Here is a 17,121-nt window from a genome sequence, read left to right as displayed (position 1 = left end):
CTGAGAGGTCACTAGGAAAAGGCTTGGAGAAAACTTCTCCTTAAAGCAAAAAACACGCATTGCTGCTGCTTCTCCAGAACGAGTTCCCACACACATCCATGATTTGACTTTACAGTCTCCGTTCCCACCTCGTGACTCCTAAACAAAGCATTCCTAGGAACATGCAGGTCAAAGGCAGAAATGGCCTGTTGGCTTCACCAAAGAGCAGGCTCCAGGGAGGGCATCCAGTCCTACGGCCCACCCCTCCTCTCCCCTCAGCCATCTGTCTGCACAGTGAGTACAGAAGAGAAGCATCCTTCACAGCCACATGAGAAAATGGTGTTAGCACCCTAGAGAAAGGCTAGACCTCTAGGCGCGTGTCCTCGTCCTCTGGGAGGGGATGTGAGGGATGAGCTTTGGTTCAGATTATTTGAACTTAATGTGTTTGGTCTGGTGCATTTAGGAACTGTGTGTGCCACTTCTCTCTGTGACCAAAACAGAAAACACCTGAGAAGGAAACACCTGAGGAGAAGGGTTGATTTTGGTGACTGTTTTGAGGGGATACAGTCCATCATAGTAGGAAAGGCTTGGTGGCTGCTGGTTCCACGGTGTCAGGAATGGGAAGAGGAAACTCTTCACCTTCTTCTGTCTCTGTCGAGTGGAGACAGGGGCTGGGGCTGGAGGTAGAACTAGACCGTGATCCCCAAGACCCATCCCCAGGCTCTACAATCTCATAAAACAGTATCATTGCCTAGAGACCAAGTGTTCAAAAGTGCGCACCATGGGAAGTATTTTCCACCCAGACCATTAACAGGGACATTTTACATTAAAAGCTGTTCTCTAAACCGTGGTGTGTCTGCTTGTCTGTATGTAACTGTACACACACATTGCCCACAGAAGGCATGGGAAGGCACTGCACCCCCAGAGCTGGAGTGACAGGCAGTTGTCAGCTGTCCAGTGTAGATGCTGGGGACTGAACCCAGATCCTTCTCAGGAGTAGCAGGCGCTCTAACCACTGAGCCAGCATCTCTTTTGCCTCTGTGCTTTTCTTCTTCAAAAAGCAATGGCTAACTTTGTCCTGGGTATCTTTGCAAATCAAAGAGCGTGCATTTTAGCAATCTAAGTGTGATGTGCACGAAACACATTAGCCCGTCGGGGGTTGCAGACTTTGCTTAGAGAACACGGCCTCGTTTTTCCAGGAGGTTTCTATTTTGATTCCTAATTTCTACTTCATAAGAACCTCAATATGATATTCAAGAGCAGAGTGGGAACTGGGCTTTGACAGGTCCTGGCTGATGCAGAGATGAACCAGAGAGTTGAGACTGCCCCAGGTATCCTAGCAGTCAGTAACATACCTTATGAAACATCTCCCTAAGTCTTCCTCTTACGGTCTTCTAACATCCTGGAAGTAGATATAATCATCACCCCCATTTATAAAGGAGCACACTAGCCCTTAGAGAGGTTAAAGGTTAAGGGCCTGCCAGCATCATGCAGAGAACTAAGGCTGTTACTGCTTTAGCTTCTTCCCCTCCCGTTCCTCGTCCTTCCTCCCCGCCCCCCTTTGGCTGGGCACCAGGGCCTTGCTGTTTCCCAGGCGGCCTTTGAACTCCTCTGACCGACCCAGCAGTCTTCACTCTAAGTCCTGGCTGCTCCTCCTGCCACTCTGCTAGAGATGCCGTCATAGCACAGCGGTTTTAAGGATGGGGGTTTTCCCATTTTTCTCTCTGAGTCACAGCCCTGGGTTCTGTGGGTTTTTGCCCGCTCAGCTCTGCATAGCCTCAGAGAATGTTAGCTATGAGAGTGAGATCATAGGCCAAGAAGACCAGGCCGACCTGACAAGAAGGATGAGTGGGAAATTAGGCATTCAGGGCTCCTTCCCTCCCTCCCTCTAGTAGCAAGCATGATTCATTTCTTCACTCATGCATTCATTCATTCATCCATATGTCTGTCCATCATTCATTCGCAGACATCATGTAGACATCATCCACCATCAGCTCACTTATGCCTCATTCCTTGCTGTGTTTTAGCGCCTGGCTAAAGGACACTGTTGACCCAATGCTGGTGACCCTTGACCACCGCATTGCTGCCCTCACAGGCCTTGACATCCAGCCTCCCTACGCAGAGTATCTCCAGGTGGTGAACTATGGAATCGGAGGGCACTATGAGCCTCACTTTGACCATGCTACGGTAACGATGGGGTCGAGGGTCAGTCTTCTGGGGCAGGGAGCCAGTGCATTTTCCTTGGAAGCAGAGGTCTGGTAGGGCTCTCAGAGAATACTAAGTAAGGTCCTAGAACAAAGGCTTTTGTCTTCAGACTGTCTGAAGGCCTTGGTTCCACTGATAACTGGATTCATTTTCTTATCTGGCACCCCCTTCCTCTTCTCCAGAATTTTCGAGTGGCAGAAGAATATGGTGTGTAATAAAATCCCGTCTCTCACCTCCCCCGGGGACTGCTCAGTGAGGACTGTCCTCAGATCCCTCTCCTTTCTTTATGATCTCCGCTGCTCACCCACATTGCCAGCAGCATTTATCTGTGTATCGTTTATTAATTTGTTCATTTGCTCATTCATTTTTATTCTTCTCGTACATTACATCCCATCTACAGTCCCCCTCCCTTTCTCCTAGTCCCTCCCACACTTCCTCTCTCCCCCAGATCCACTCTTCCTCTGTTTCCATTCAAAATATTTTTAAGGATTAAAAGGACCTCCCCAAGATTCAAATCACGGAAATATCACAATGAAACGTATGAATACAATTAATATGTTGATAATTTTAACATGAGAGAAACACATGAGATATACGTATGGCCAATAAACATATGAAAAAAATCTCCAGCTGACCTATAGCTCTGATGTCATCAAGAGTGCAAGAACTTTAAGAGCAGTATCAAGTGGCTGGGGTGTCTCTGTGGTTAAAGCATGAGAACCTGTGCTTGCAGCCCTAGAATCCACTTAAAAACCAAGCCAGGCACAGAAGAACACGTCTGTAACTCCAGTATTTTCGGGTAAGATGGGAGATGGAGACGGGAGAGTCCCTGAAAGACTTTGTCCAGCTAGCCTGGGACATGCGACAGGCAAACAGCAAAGTAACCCTGCCTCAAGGTGAAAAAGAAGGACCTACACCGGAGAAGCCAGGCACAGAAGCCTGCATATGTTACATAATTACTAGAAAACACAAAACATAGTTTGGGCAACTGTTAAAATTTAAATAGGTAGCCAGGTTTGGAGCAAGTTTGAGCAAGCGTTAAAATTTGCTAAAATTCAGTGACTAGTATTCACAGTGAGTAAATTTCATGCTATATAACTTATGTTTCTGGTTGTCCTTTGATTAAAGATTGGGTGTGTGCTTTGGGCAAATAATTTCTATATAATAATCATCTTTTGTAATATATGATATGTTTTCTTTGTTTTACCGAGAACCTAACATGCAGAACTCCTCGTCTGATCTTTTTTACTTGACAAGCCGGTTGCTTGATTTGAGTAGAAATCCCTCGTGTGCAGATGCAGAACCTGCATGTCCAGCTAAGCAGTGTACTGAGTACTTGCCAGCAAAGACAAACACACTCTACCTGGTGTAGCCCAGGGTCACAGGCTGTCCTGATACCTGTTTCATCCCTTTCTGTACTAAGGTGAATTAGGGCATGGCTGTCACTCTGGTGTCATCTGTTCTCTTTCTGTCACAGTCGCCCAGCAGCCCCCTGTACAGGATGAAGTCTGGGAACCGAGTAGCAACGTTTATGATCTATGTGAGTCTTGCTCTGGGAGGACCAGGGCTTCTTACTTAGTGGACAATTAAACTAGTTTATTGTATGGGTTTTCATAGTGATCTCATATATTTATTGATTTTATCTGGTACTGAACACAAACATCTCCAGAAATGCTGTAAACTTCAAGACAACATTTGGGGGAGGGGCAGTTAGGCATAGAATAAGGGAGTACCAGACAAACATCTGTCCTCAGAAAGCTTGTAGTGTGAAGATCTAAATATGATGTTATCTCCTGATCTTGGGACTTGAACACCATGGGAAGAGGATACAGCCGCCTCCCACCATAAGGTCCCAAAGCCTGGTTGGTACACAAAACTCTCAGGGAGCCCATGGACCTGCAGGAGAAGAGGAGAGAGAGGAGCAGTTTAGACTCTGAGAGGGGAGAGGGCGAGATGTAAAGTCATTAAGTTCCTCTGATATGCAGCAGAGTCCTCACCCTTACACATTGATCGATTGGCCTCCTCTCTGAATCCCTGTCCTGAATCCTAGCAGGATTCAGTCCAGCACCTGTCAACCTTATCGGTTTCCTTCAGGCTGTGAGGGCTTGCCCTCTCCTCAAAGCTGCCAGGATTCCAGCCATCTATCTCTCAGAAGAGACGTTTAGAAGCAGTCATTTATTGGGGGAGATTTATTAACACTCCTTGGTCTTTTGGCTAAGATCAACTAGAGATGAGGCTGGTGGTGGAAGGGGTGAACATGCCAACTAAAAGGCTTTGGACAGCACTCCAGAGTGAAGGCCTGGCTTCAGGAAGAACAGATGCCCCCTCAGCATGCTTTCTTCCCTGAGGGCTGGATCAGGTCTCCACAGCGCAGACAGCAAGGGCACTCAGAGGCTGACATTCAGAATCATCTCTATGTCAATGATTCCAATGTGTCTCCGAGTGGCCCAGTCACATACTTCCTGTGGTAAGAGAATGCCATCTAGAATGTGTCATAGTCAGTAGGTAAAAATGTTTGTCTTGCAAAGTATGAGGACCTTGTTCAATCTCCACAACCTATGTAAAAATCTAGGCTTGGAGATCAGTGCTGGAGAGACAGTCATGTGGATCCACAGGGCTCGGGAGCCAGTTAGCCTATGCCCCTGGGCAAGTTCCAGGCCAAAAAAGACCTTGTCTCACAAAATGAGGTGGACAGTGTCTGAGAATTAACACCTGAGGTTGGCTTTTGGTGTTTGCATGCACATTGCACACACACACACACACACACACACACACAGAGGAGTATAACACCAAATTATTCCCCAGTGTTTTAGGGTTACTCTTGCTGTGATGAAACACCAGGGCAGACACCTGGATACAGGAGCTGATGCAGAGGCACAGAGAGGCGCTGCTTACTGGCTTGCTCCCCATAGCTTGTTCAGCCTGCTTTCTTATAGTACCCAGGACCACCAGCCCAGGGATGGCTCCACCCACCATGGGCTGGGCCCTCTCCCATCAATTACTAGTTAAGAAAAATGCCCTGCAGGCTTGCCCATAGCCCCATTTTATGGAGGCATTTTCTTAATCAAAGTTCCTCCTTTCTGATGACTTTGAATTGTGTCAAATTGACATAAACTAGTCAGCACACTCAGCTTAGGTAACCCGGAAGGATCTGAGTGATGGGAGGATAGTGGGACCAATAAACAGTTCCTATGATTCCCACCCTTTTCTGTTTGAGATCCTTAGAGAGAAATAGATTTGATTGAGAATATTTGAGGGGCAGGTGAGATGGCTCAGCAGTTAAGAGTGGCTACTGCTCTTGCGGGAACCAGAGTTCTGTTCCCAGCACCCTGCATCACACAGCACACAACTGTCTGTAGCTCCAGCTTTTTTGAACTCCAAGGGCACCTGCAAACATATGCACACATACATGTATAGACGGGCAAATGCAAACTTTTATTATGTATATGAATGTTTTGCCTGTATGTACATTTGCGTGTTGAATTATGCCTGATGCCCAAGGAGGCCAGAGGAGGAATTTGGATCCCATGGAACTCGAGTACAAGTGATTGTGACCTGTCATGTGGGTGCTGGGAACCAAACCTGGTACCCAGAAGAACAAGTGTTCTGACCACTGAGCTATCTCTCCAACCCCTACACACAAATTTTAAAAAGTAAATAAACATTTTTACAAAGATTGAATCTACTTCTTACAGCCCTCCATCAAGATGATAGCCAGAAGCAAAAGTAAGAGAGGAATCTAAAACCTCGTCTTGTGAAAGGCCCCACAGTTTCCCCTGTAACTGAAACAGGAGCCCGGCTCCCAGCCTGTGCAGAAGTGACCTCTGCAGTCCACAGCTAGCTTAACTCTTCCTCCTCTTGCATGACAGCTGAGCTCCGTAGAAGCTGGAGGAGCCACAGCCTTTATCTATGGCAACTTCAGTGTGCCCGTGGTTAAGGTAAGCAGGGCCTGGCCCCAGAAGCTGGGATTGCGCTGGTGTGGGGTGGGGCAGAACGCACATCCTCTCCTTCAAGCTGATGCCTGGGGAGACAGATAAAAACAGATCTTTCTTGAATCCCAAAGACAATCTCCCATTCCTGTCACAACGTGTGCTTGTGGCCTTCCTGCTTGTTTTATTTCCATGCTCCTCTTTCTTGTCACCGTGGGTTCCTTAGAAGTAAGAACTCTTGGGTCCCCTTCAGATGTTCCGCAGTAACTAGTTCCTTACGGAGCTAAGGTACTGAGGCTCAAGCAAGGCCCGGACTCTAGTCAACTGGCCCTGGTTAAAGGGGTCTTAGGGAATGGATAAGAAAACAGCTCATGCACAGGAAACCTAGGCTACCGGACCAGCACACGGAGGCTTGAGGCCTGGCTTTGCTTCTTAGTTGCATGATTTCAAGGTCTCAGTGGATGGACTAGCGGCCAGCGGTGTATGTGGATGTCTTTTCTACCCTGTGGGTCTTGTTGGACATCCATCCGCAGTGATCCTATGAGCCTGCGCTCCCCGGCCCAGCGCTTACCACATCATCCTGTTCTGCTGCCTTTCATATTTCTCTTGAGCTCCCTAAGAGCAGAGCTGGGTGTGGTTTGTCTCCACAAGCCAGGCCTGGGGCAGAGCAAGACAGGAGGCAAAAGACCCTCACCCGAGTGGTAAATTTCACCCTCTGTGTCTTTCAATGCCTGCTTGCCCCAAACTGCAGAGGTGAAGTTATTTGATGGCATAAATTCTGTGTCTTTGCTCATGTGCCTCCCTAGAGTCTGGGGTTCTGGGCTGACCTCCCTGCCCCCGGCTGGGCCCTCTTGTTTTCAGAACGCTGCACTGTTTTGGTGGAACCTGCACAGGAGCGGAGAGGGGGATGGTGACACACTTCACGCTGGCTGTCCCGTGCTGGTGGGAGACAAGTGGGGTAAGGCTGCCTTTGGGGGTGAGACAATGGGCTGAGGGGACATAGAAAAGTGAGACGGGAGCCGGTGGAGACTGGCAGAGCCACGCTCCTGAGAGCTTCCTGGTACTGCCCAGGGCCAGTCACGTGGGCAGACTCGAAAGTCAGCAGAGGTTTGCTGGAGGCTTCGTTTCTGAGAACAGAGGAGAGGAGTGGGCACCAGAGTTCCTGCCCTCCCTCTGCATCAAGGCAAATATTGCTGCTGCCATCTAGTTGTGACCCAAGAGTGTGGTTAGACAAGAAGCCAGACCGGCGGAGGATGGGCGGACTCTTTCCTGGTGGATGGACGTGATTATGGGCACGTGTGTCCAAGAAAGGCGAGTGGGAAGCAGCTGCCATGTTGACAGGGACACCAGGAGAAACACGCCCTTTCTTCCCTGTTACCCAACGGTGCCTTCAGTTTCAGTGAATGACCTGAGTACCAGGAATGTGGAACCCAGTTCTCCATTAGCAAGGTCTGCTGGGACTTTCGGGAGGCCTGTATCCTTGCTGTGCCAGAAGCAGCAGATTGTGCTCAGTTGGGCAGGACTAGGCTAGACAGCACTTCACATTAAAGTAAACCTGATGCCCTATTTACTAGGCACAGGCTTTTGGGCTGTGCAGCCATGCCCTGCGAGTCAGCGCACGGCCCTGCGGCCATTTCCCTGCTGAGCCCCTTCTCCCTCCCTGATCTCCTCCAGTGGCCAACAAGTGGATACACGAGTATGGACAGGAATTCCGAAGACCCTGCAGCACCAACCCTGAAGACTGAAACGCTGGCAGAAGGCGGCTTCTCTGAGAAGCCTAGAGCCAAAGCCATGGGTGCAGAGTCTCCAGGAGGAAGGCCTCCAGCAAGGCTGCTGCCTATGAGTCAAGCATAGGTCTTTACCAGGACCCCGCCTCCATTTGCATCTGTTTCTACTCCAGCTGTGAGGCTTAGAGCAGAATGGGCAATGCAAAGAGGCCTAAGAGGTGTCTCAGCTCAGACATCCTTGGGAATAAAAGGAATGAGCTCAGTGTAGAAACTCAGTGTTTAAAATGTGCAAAACTCCTGGGTTCAGTTCACTAACACTGAACAGACACACCACACACATACACACACACATATACACACCCATACACCCACATATACCCATACACACAGACATGCACACACACACACATATACACATCCATACACCCACATATACCCATACACACAGACAAGCATACACAAGAGCGCGCGCGCGCACACACACACACACACACACACACACACACGCACGCGCACGCGCACGCGCACGCACGTGCACGTGCACGTGCACGTGCATGCATGCTCTCTGCAGACGGTAGATGGGTTGATTTCTGCTGCTGCCCAGGAGGAGAGTCTGACCCAGAGATCTCCATCCCTATCCCCAGTGGGGATATCATGTGATGACTTTTTTTAAAGTGGAAAGCAGTTGTTTTCTTTTCTTTTCTTTTTTTTTTGTGATGGTTTTTATTGTCATTAAAATATTTTAAAATCACCTCTTCTAACAGTGAATATTCTTCTATGATGTTGGGGGGGGGCAAAGTAGTGCTATTGATTAAAGTCCCGTGCCCCGCCCCACCCCCATTCGGTCACCTTGTTCTAGACTTGCTCTCATTGTTGCTCGGAGTCTCCCACCTCTAAGGCCTCCCCATTTTCTGTCCCTCCAGGTCCTCTGAGGACCTTTCCTCATTCCACACATGGTCCCTTTAGAGAGGATTCCCTGGCCACCTCTTCCTCCTCCTGCTCCTCCTCTTCTTCTTCTTCTGATTTATTTTTTTGTATAAGTGAATAACATTGTCACTGTCTTCAGACACACCAGAAGAGGGCATTGGACCCCATTACAGATGGCTGTGAGGCACCATGTAGTTGCTGGGAATTGAACTCAGAACCTCTGGAAGAGCAGTCAGTGCTCTTAACCGCTGGGCCATCTCTCCAGCCCCTTGGCCCCTGTCCTACTGATGACTCTGTTAGAGCCACATCTCGATGCAGCTCCATGCAGCTCCACACTTGCCAGGGTGCTTGACTGGACTCGGAATCCCCACAGGGGCTGGTTTGAAATAGGCAGGCAAACACAGACCTTTTAGAGAAGCCTGAGGAGTCCTTCCTGCGGAAGACCAAGGGAGCGGCAGTAATGAAGATGGTGGTGTTTGAGTGTGGGCACCAAGCGGATACTGAGGCCGCGTGGTTCGGGTTCCTCCCCAGTGGCGAGGGTGTGCTCTGCTGGGAAGACACCACCCATGAAAGGAGTGGGCAGTCATTCTCTGTCCCTCCCGTCTGTCCCCTTCCCTCTCCAATGCTCTGCTGACCTAACTCCCTGAGCTCAGTTCCTGAGCGCTCTCACTTCCTGTGGAGACGCTGAGGCTCTGATGCTCTGCTTCTTGAATGTGACCCGAATCGATGCTGAGTGTGCCAAGATTCAGGAAGTCTTTCCAAAGGACCGTCACCGGCACACCCTGCCTCCTCTGAAAGCAAGCGGCTGTCTACACTGAGACCACCCATCCTTCTCTGAGTCCGGGCTTCTCAGTTAGTTACTGGTTTAGACTGAGCGAATCAGCCACGGTGCATGCAGCGAAGCTTACTCAGAGGGTTCTTCACCAGGGGCCAGTGGGATGGCTCTGCAGGCGGCGAGCTTTCTGTGCAATTCTGACAACCGCGGCCACCCTCCTCGTCATAAAGAGGCTGCACTGGGCAACAAGACCACCTTCCGTCACCAGGCCTGTCTTAGTTATTGTTCCGTTGCTGTGTTAAGACACCATGACTAAGGTGACTTACAGAAGGAAGTTTATCTGGGGTTTATAGCTTCAGAAGTGAGCTCATGACCATCATGATGAGGAACATGTCAGAAGGCAGGTGTGTCACTGCAGCGGGAGCCGAGGGCTCACATCTTAAGACTCAACCGTGAGGCAGACAGAGAAACTTAGAGTGACACAAGTCTTTTGAAACCTCAAGTCAGTCCTCAGTGACACAACTCCTTCAACAAGGTCACACCTCATCCTTCCCAAATAGCTCCACCAACTGGGACCAAGTATTCCAACATGAGAGCCTGTGGGGCTGTTCTCATCCAAACCACCGCAAGGCCTGTCTTCTGTCCAGTCAGTCCTGCCCATCTCTCAGGTGTGGCTGTCAGGAATCAGGTGCATGCTGGGCTGGGAGGTGCAGCCTGGTCCAGGACAAGCAGCTGTGCAGCCTGCAGCTGTGCAGCCTTAGGCAAATCACTTCTGGGTCAGAGCTCTCTCTCACCTGCCAGAATCACTGCCAAACTGCCTGCTTTCCTGTTCCTCGGAGGTGTGGGGTCTTCCAGATTTTTTTTTAATTTTAATTTTAATTTTTTATTATATTTGTCACAATATATATTTTTATACCAATCAAAAATGATGAGTGTGTTATTAAATGTACATAAAAAGATAAAGTCTTTTTGTTTGTTTGTTTGTTTTTCTTTCTTTCTTTTTTTGGAGGGGGGATTTTGGTTTTTTCGAGACAGGGTTTTTCTCTGTATAGCCCTGGCTGTCCTGGAACTCACTCTGTAGACCAGGCTGGCCTCAAACTCAGAAATCCGCCTGCCTCTGACTCCCAAGTGCTGGGATTACAGGCGTGTGCCACCACTGCCCAGCTATTTATTTAATTTATTTATTCATTCATTCATGTTAGTATGTGTGCATGCATGTGGATGATTGCAGAAGCCACAAAAGGGCATTGAATGCCCTGGAGCTGGAGTTACAGGTAGTTATGTAATGTGAATGGTAAAAACTGAGCCCAAGTTCTGTGCAAGAGCAGCCAGTGCTCTTAACCACGGTCACTCCTCCAGCCGGTGTCTTCCCTCTCACTGCCTCGAGCTCCCAGCCTCCCTTTGTCAGCAGGCCTCTCACTCCAACATAATGGCCTCCTGACTTCTCTTCCTGAACATAGTTAGCTTGTCTTGTTTACTCCAGCCCCAAAAGAACAACACAATTGCTTTCTCACATCGCTCTGACACTAATTTGGCATATCCTATTTTACCTGGACCACAAATGCCTTTTTCTTTTGAGATTTTCATATAATTACATCATTTCTCCCATCCTTTACCCCTTCCAAACTCCACTTGCCGGCTTTCAAAATCATGCCCTATTTTTCATTAATTGTTGTACATGCATAAATATATACACACATGTATATTTCTAAATATAACCTGCTCAGTCTAGATAATATTACTTGTATGTTCTCAGGGATGACTATTTGGTAATGGATAACCAATTGGTGTGCTCCTCCCGGGGGAGGTACTATTCCTCCCATTCTCAGCATTCCTTAGTTGCCTGTGGTCAAGGCCTTGTGGCCTTTTCCCCCATTTACTTTAGCTTGTCTGGTGTCATCCTTGTTCAGCTCATGTGCAGGCGGTCACGATGGTGACATTTTACAGGTGTAGCTTCTGATGTTTCTAGGAGACACAATCTCACAGCAAACTCCCTGATTCCCTGGCTCTTCCAATCCTTCTGTCCCCTCTTCTGCAATGTTCCTTGAGCCCTTTTGAACAAGAGTTATAGTGTAGATATAGCCCTTGGGACTGGCTCCACAACTCTGTTTTGATTGGTTGTGGTTTTCTGTAATAGTCTCTGTTGCAGAAGTTTCCTTGGTGAGGAATAAGAACTGCATTTTGTGTGGGTATAAGAATATCTATTAGAATGTAGTTGGGGATAATGCTGTTTTAGTAAGATGGTATGGCCAGGGAAAACCCCCTGAGAAGGTCCCTCCCCCCAGCAGTGGTGGTTGGAATTTTTCCCCCAAGATCCATGACTTTCCTAGTTGGCTACATTCCCAATTCTGGGCATGATTTTCCTCCTGTTGAGCATGACTTAAGTCCACTTAGAGAGCTTTGGGTATCAAGTATGTGTCACTACTCCACCCTTGTTACAGTGTCAAGGTGGTACTCATAGGCACCATAGCTGGGCAGGGCTGTTGGTTGCTTTGGAAGCTTGTATGACATCTGGTGCCATGAAAGCTAGTCATGGGGTGTGCAGCATTCAGGTCAGTTCCAGCTCAGGGGTCTCTGGGCCTCGGTTCTGAAGTGCATGGTATTTTCAGCAATAGGCACTCTAGTGGGCAACCAAAGGCAACAGTAATTACCCCTGTGTTCTGGGAGTCTCTTGGCCAACTCTGACCAACAACTCAAGAGGGTTTCTCATGCCTGGTGTTGGGGTTTTTGTTAGGTGGTCTTCAGCTCTTGGAGGAAATGTTGTCAGCCCAGAAGAGTTCATTTAACTATATATTTATACAGACTTATGGTTAGGCGTATTTGTATTAGTTACAGTCACTATTGCTGTGATAAATCACCACAACCAAAGCAACTTGGGGATTATACTTTGGTTTATACTTCCACATCAGTTTATCATCGAAAGATGCCCAGGCAAGAACTCAAACATGACAGGAACCTGGAGGCTGAAGCTGACAGAGGACATGCAGGGTGCTGCTTACTGGCTTGCTCAGGCAGCTCAGGGGTGACACCGCCCACAATGGCCTGAGCCCTCCCTATCAATCACTATCAAGAAAATGTCCTATAGCCAGATCTTATACATTTTCTCAATTGAGTTTTCTCCCTTCAGACAACTCTAACCACATCAAGCTAACATAAAACCAGCCAGCTTGAATTATATGTCCTTTGTTGCTTGCTTTGTATATGGCTAATTCCTTATGATCCTCTTGGATAACCTTACTGTTATTCTGGCCTACAGCTGTTTCTTACTGACAGACACATCTTAGACTGGGGTCCACTGACCCTTCGACACAGTCACTAAAGTGACTTTACTTTGGGGTAAAAAAAACTCAATTGGGGGGGCTGGACAGATGGCTCAGCAGGTAAGAGCACCGACGGCTCTTCCAAAGGTCATGAGTTCAAATCCCAGCATCTACATGGTGGCTCACAACCATCTGTAAAGAGATCTGAAACCTCTTCTGGCGTCTGAAGACAGCTACAGTGTACTTACATATAATAAATAAATAAATATTTAAAAAAAAAACTCAATTGTCTTGTGCCTGATTTCTTATATGGATGCTGGACTTGGAACTAGAAGGCGTGGATGCTCACCCTAGCTGTGCCTGTGGGCAAGCCATTCCTGTCTCTGAACTTCAGTCACCTTGCCTTTGGACAGAATGCCTACACTCGATGGCCACATATGACACACTCATTCCCAACGCATAGTCCCCAACAAAGCTCAACCAATACTTGGTTCATTCTCAGTCTCTATCCACCAGGCACAGAGGTCTCATCTCTCCTCCTGCTCTTCAGGGCTGATGTTCCTCTGAGCAAAACAACTGCTGTCTTCAGTTCAGCTCTGCTTGCTTGCAAATGGTCCTCACAGCTGGGCTTGTTGACTAATGTCCCCTCATGCGAAGAGGTAGGAAGAGACACTGGGCCCTCCCCTGGTGCCATCATCTGTGCTTGGTGAAGACTATCCAGGCCAGATGCTTTGGGGTCACCCTCGCTCCTGTTAGGACTCCTATGCTCTGTAAGTTAGCACAGTAACTTTAGAGTTCCCCTGGGAGAACTTGGGTAGAATTAAACTTTGGTTTATCACTGGGACCTTGGGGTGTAAAAACTGCATAGTCCCACTCCCAAATAACTAGCCGGGGTCCTCTGTACTCCTTAGGAGGCAACATGCTGTACAGAACAGTGGAGTTTGAGCCGGGCGCTGTCACTTCTGACACATAAATGTCTTCATACCCATAAAATGATTAGAACAGCGACTACCCTACAGGTTCTTCTGAGGATTCAAAGGCAAGTAAATTTGATGGTGCTCAAAATTGGTGAACATGGCTTTACATGGTGAATGAAACCACAGTGATCATGCTGCCCCCTGCAGGCAACAGGGTATGCAACGAAAAGGCAATCCCAAAAGATGGGTTGCAGAAATCTAGCACACAGAAAGAAGGTGGGCCCTTCTCTTCTCTGCCAGGGTGTCTGTGCTCTATCTGGTCATAATGAACATCCAACCTTCAGCTTTCTAAGCACTGGTGTACCTGAAAATGCAGATCACTTCTGACTCAACACAAGTGGAGTAAGGACAAAACCTGCATCAAAACTCTAGGTGAGGTCGGCACTAGTGGCTCAGGGACCAAGAGTCTGCCTTTTGCTAGTCACAGAGCTTTGTCAGCTGACCTCTGTCACATATGGTCCTCCACAGCTGGTGAGGCAGGTGTTTACTACAGTGTGCAGAGGAGGAAACTAAAGCCTTTAAAGTATGTGTGTAGATCGTAACCCTGGGGCAGGGGACCGCAGCAGGAAATCAGCAAGGATAAGGTAATAATTTAGGTGAGAGAGGAGATCCAGGTCGGGGAGTAGCTGGGGTGGGGAAAAGGGCAGAAAGAAGAGGCAGGGTGTGGCAGCCAACTGGGTCTGAGGAGAAAGGGAAACTCCAGCTGTCCTCTGGACAGCGGACACCTGCTTGCTCCTACCTTACACTGAGCTGAAACCATGCACTCAAGAGCAACTTTCAAGGAGGTCAAAAATCAAGTGGCTTCTGGTCCCCCAGGAGAGATCTGCGGACAGATGGGCACATACATCTAGAGCTCAGATGACTTGGGTTGTTGGTTGAGTGTTGGCATAGAAGTCATGAGTAAAGGAGAACACAGGGGCAGACTGTCCCCTTGGCCAGCTGAAGAAATGGGACAGGACTCCAGGTTTACTGGCTGTAGTAAAGACTCTGCTCATCTCAGGATCAGATCTGAGGAAGATACTGATAGGCTGTGGGGAAAGACTTCTCTCTCTCCCCTCCCTGAAATCCTCTTCATAACACAGCACTGTGTGTATCCATCTGTCCCAGAGCTTCACTAGGGTTTCTTATAGGAACACGGGTGATGATGTACTCACAGGAACATGGGGTACTAGCCAGTGGCTACAGACATTGACAGACTATGGAGAAAGGGGCTTCTGGGGTCCTGCAGCAACTAAATCTAATAAACTGTTCCTAGCCAGATCAGCAAAGAAGAGCGCCTCAGATGAATAAAGGTTGGGAGATATTTATTTTCTTTAAACAAGATCATAAATAACAAAGAAACAAAGTCGGTTCCAGACTCTGGACCGTGCAGCAGGACAGGGGTATGAAGTTGTTGGGTTAAAAAAAAAATGGAAGAGGGCTACACATCACCTAAGACAGTCACAGAAAGATGGGCTTCAGGAGGCTGCCCCACCCCACCTGTGGGCAGCAAGGGGAGGCCTCAGTGCTGTGCTGCGACAGACAGCTGGATGAGGGAAGACTGGGGATGCTAGTCCATGATGTTTCTATGCAGTGACGTGGAAACCACAGTGGATCAAGAAGCTGTGGGTCTAGAAGAGGCAAGCGGGCACTTGGCACACCTCCAGGAACCAACTATGAAATGGTTAAAGTCAATCATTAAAAACAATTGTACAGGATTTAGCCTGTGGCTTTGTGCATGGGCTGCGTTTAACCTGGGTTGCTCTGTGGCAGATGAGGGCTCATGAGGCCCTTGGAGCAGCCTGGCCTCAGCCCAGGGCAGGTGCCCAGACATGTGGGAGTGGGAGAGTGGGCTCACCCAGACGGGAAGCCATGTGCTTCGACTGGCTGGACCTGGCTTACAGGCTGGTTTCTTGGGATACTTGCTATCCACTACCTCTCCCTGAATCCTGGTTACTCTGGATCTTCCAGATTTGGAACAGTTAAGACTGGGATAAAGGTACCTGACTGGCGTTTTATTTGAAAGGGAAAAACAAGGGCCAGTGTGTGCATTGCCCATCCCATGAGGTAGGGCAGGACCATGCCAAGAACATCCTCAAGGAATGGAGATCCCTGAGCCCGGAGGTACACTGCCGGATGCCAGGAACAGGGCCAGGGAGCAGCTCTGGAGGCTTCATCCTAGGCAAGGCAGGGAGCACAGGAGAGGAGAGGAAGAGCTGTAGACCCCAGACTGCACAGGCCGCTGTTGGACAAGGACCCTGGAGAACGATGCTTTCAACAGTATACAGAAAAGGGTTTGTACATCTGGGGTTGCCCTCTACAGGAGCCGGTGTCACATGGCTGGGCGGGATGTTGAGGAGGAGACAGCGGCATCACAGTGGCCTCTGGTGCGATGTATTTACAACAGCTCAATGTAGAGGGAGGAGTAGACCGCAGGTCACTAGCATCCAGGAAACACACTGTCAAGGGTAGAAAGGGGAACTGTCACAAATTTAACCATCATAAACTTTTCTCCAGCTTAGTCCTTTCTCTAGGGAGCCCTCCCCAGTGACCACCAATGTCCCATCTCCTCACAGCCCCACATGAGGCTAGATGGGGTGTGGCCCTCAGTGGATGGTTCATGACCAAGACACCAAATGCTTAGAAGCCCCCAAATGCTTTATTGAGAAGTTAAGTCTTCATTATTAATTCTATAGTCCATGATGATCAGCTAAGGGACAGGAATAGACAGCATGAACCATCATCTTCCTGGCTCACTGTACCAGGTCCCTGTCAGGTCTGCTGCCCACCACTTCTGTCACTGCCATCTCCCACAACGACAATCAGAGTTGTCTAAGACAAAAAGCATTTCTTCTTCAAACTTGCTGTGGAAGGGCAGAGGTTCCCCCAAAGCCTCACCAAAGTCTGAGAAGAGGCCAGCAGGAGTGGCACCTCATGTGACACACGTGACACGTGGGCTGAGAAGCAAGGGTCTCCTCTAGGGCAGAACAGATGCTTGTGAACCACACAATGTGGGTCAGCATGTCTCTCCTTCAACACAAAGCCCAGCTTGTCTCCCTAGTGTGAGGCGCTTTCTGGGATGAGGGTGTGCTCTCTCTCCCTCTAGGTGAGCCACTGTTTGCTTTTGCCTCCCTTGATAAGGGGTACAATCTGGGGGTTGGCAGAATTATGTTTAGGAGATGCTTCTGAAAGATAGTGGACAGAGGCCAGGGTGTTGTTATGGTGCACAGGACACCCTGTGATGACAACAAAGAATCGTCTCCCCTACATGTCAGCAATGCAGGGATTGGAATCCCTGATCTAGACAGCTACACAACCTCTGCTGCTCTGCTCAGCAGAGGCAGAACATAAATTTCTGGCAAA

General features: G+C 48.7%; 2 protein-coding genes across 2 annotated transcripts in view; one reads left to right on the top strand and one right to left on the bottom strand.

The window, feature by feature from the left end:
* The window catches only part of P4ha3 (prolyl 4-hydroxylase subunit alpha 3), a 32,835-nt gene extending 24,357 nt beyond the window's left edge, over positions 1-8,478 (top strand). The window contains exons 9-13 of the mRNA XM_052177417.1: positions 2,007-2,166; positions 3,662-3,724; positions 6,054-6,122; positions 6,975-7,071; positions 7,788-8,478. Of these exons, the coding sequence (XP_052033377.1) occupies positions 2,007-2,166; positions 3,662-3,724; positions 6,054-6,122; positions 6,975-7,071; positions 7,788-7,858 (460 nt within the window). The 3' untranslated portion in view covers positions 7,859-8,478. The remainder of the gene's footprint in view (positions 1-2,006; positions 2,167-3,661; positions 3,725-6,053; positions 6,123-6,974; positions 7,072-7,787) is intronic.
* A 6,588-nt stretch (positions 8,479-15,066) lies between these two features.
* The window catches only part of Ppme1 (protein phosphatase methylesterase 1), a 53,718-nt gene continuing 51,663 nt past the window's right edge, over positions 15,067-17,121 (bottom strand). Inside the window, exon 14 of the mRNA XM_052157623.1 lies at positions 15,067-16,217. Coding sequence (XP_052013583.1) covers positions 16,199-16,217 — 19 coding nt within the window. The 3' untranslated portion in view covers positions 15,067-16,198. The remainder of the gene's footprint in view (positions 16,218-17,121) is intronic.

Source organism: Apodemus sylvaticus, chromosome 1, assembly GCF_947179515.1.
Source record: "Apodemus sylvaticus chromosome 1, mApoSyl1.1, whole genome shotgun sequence".
NCBI lineage: Eukaryota > Metazoa > Chordata > Mammalia > Rodentia > Muridae > Apodemus > Apodemus sylvaticus.
Note: the sequence above shows the minus strand (reverse complement) of the source record. Positions and strands in the feature narration are given on the sequence as shown.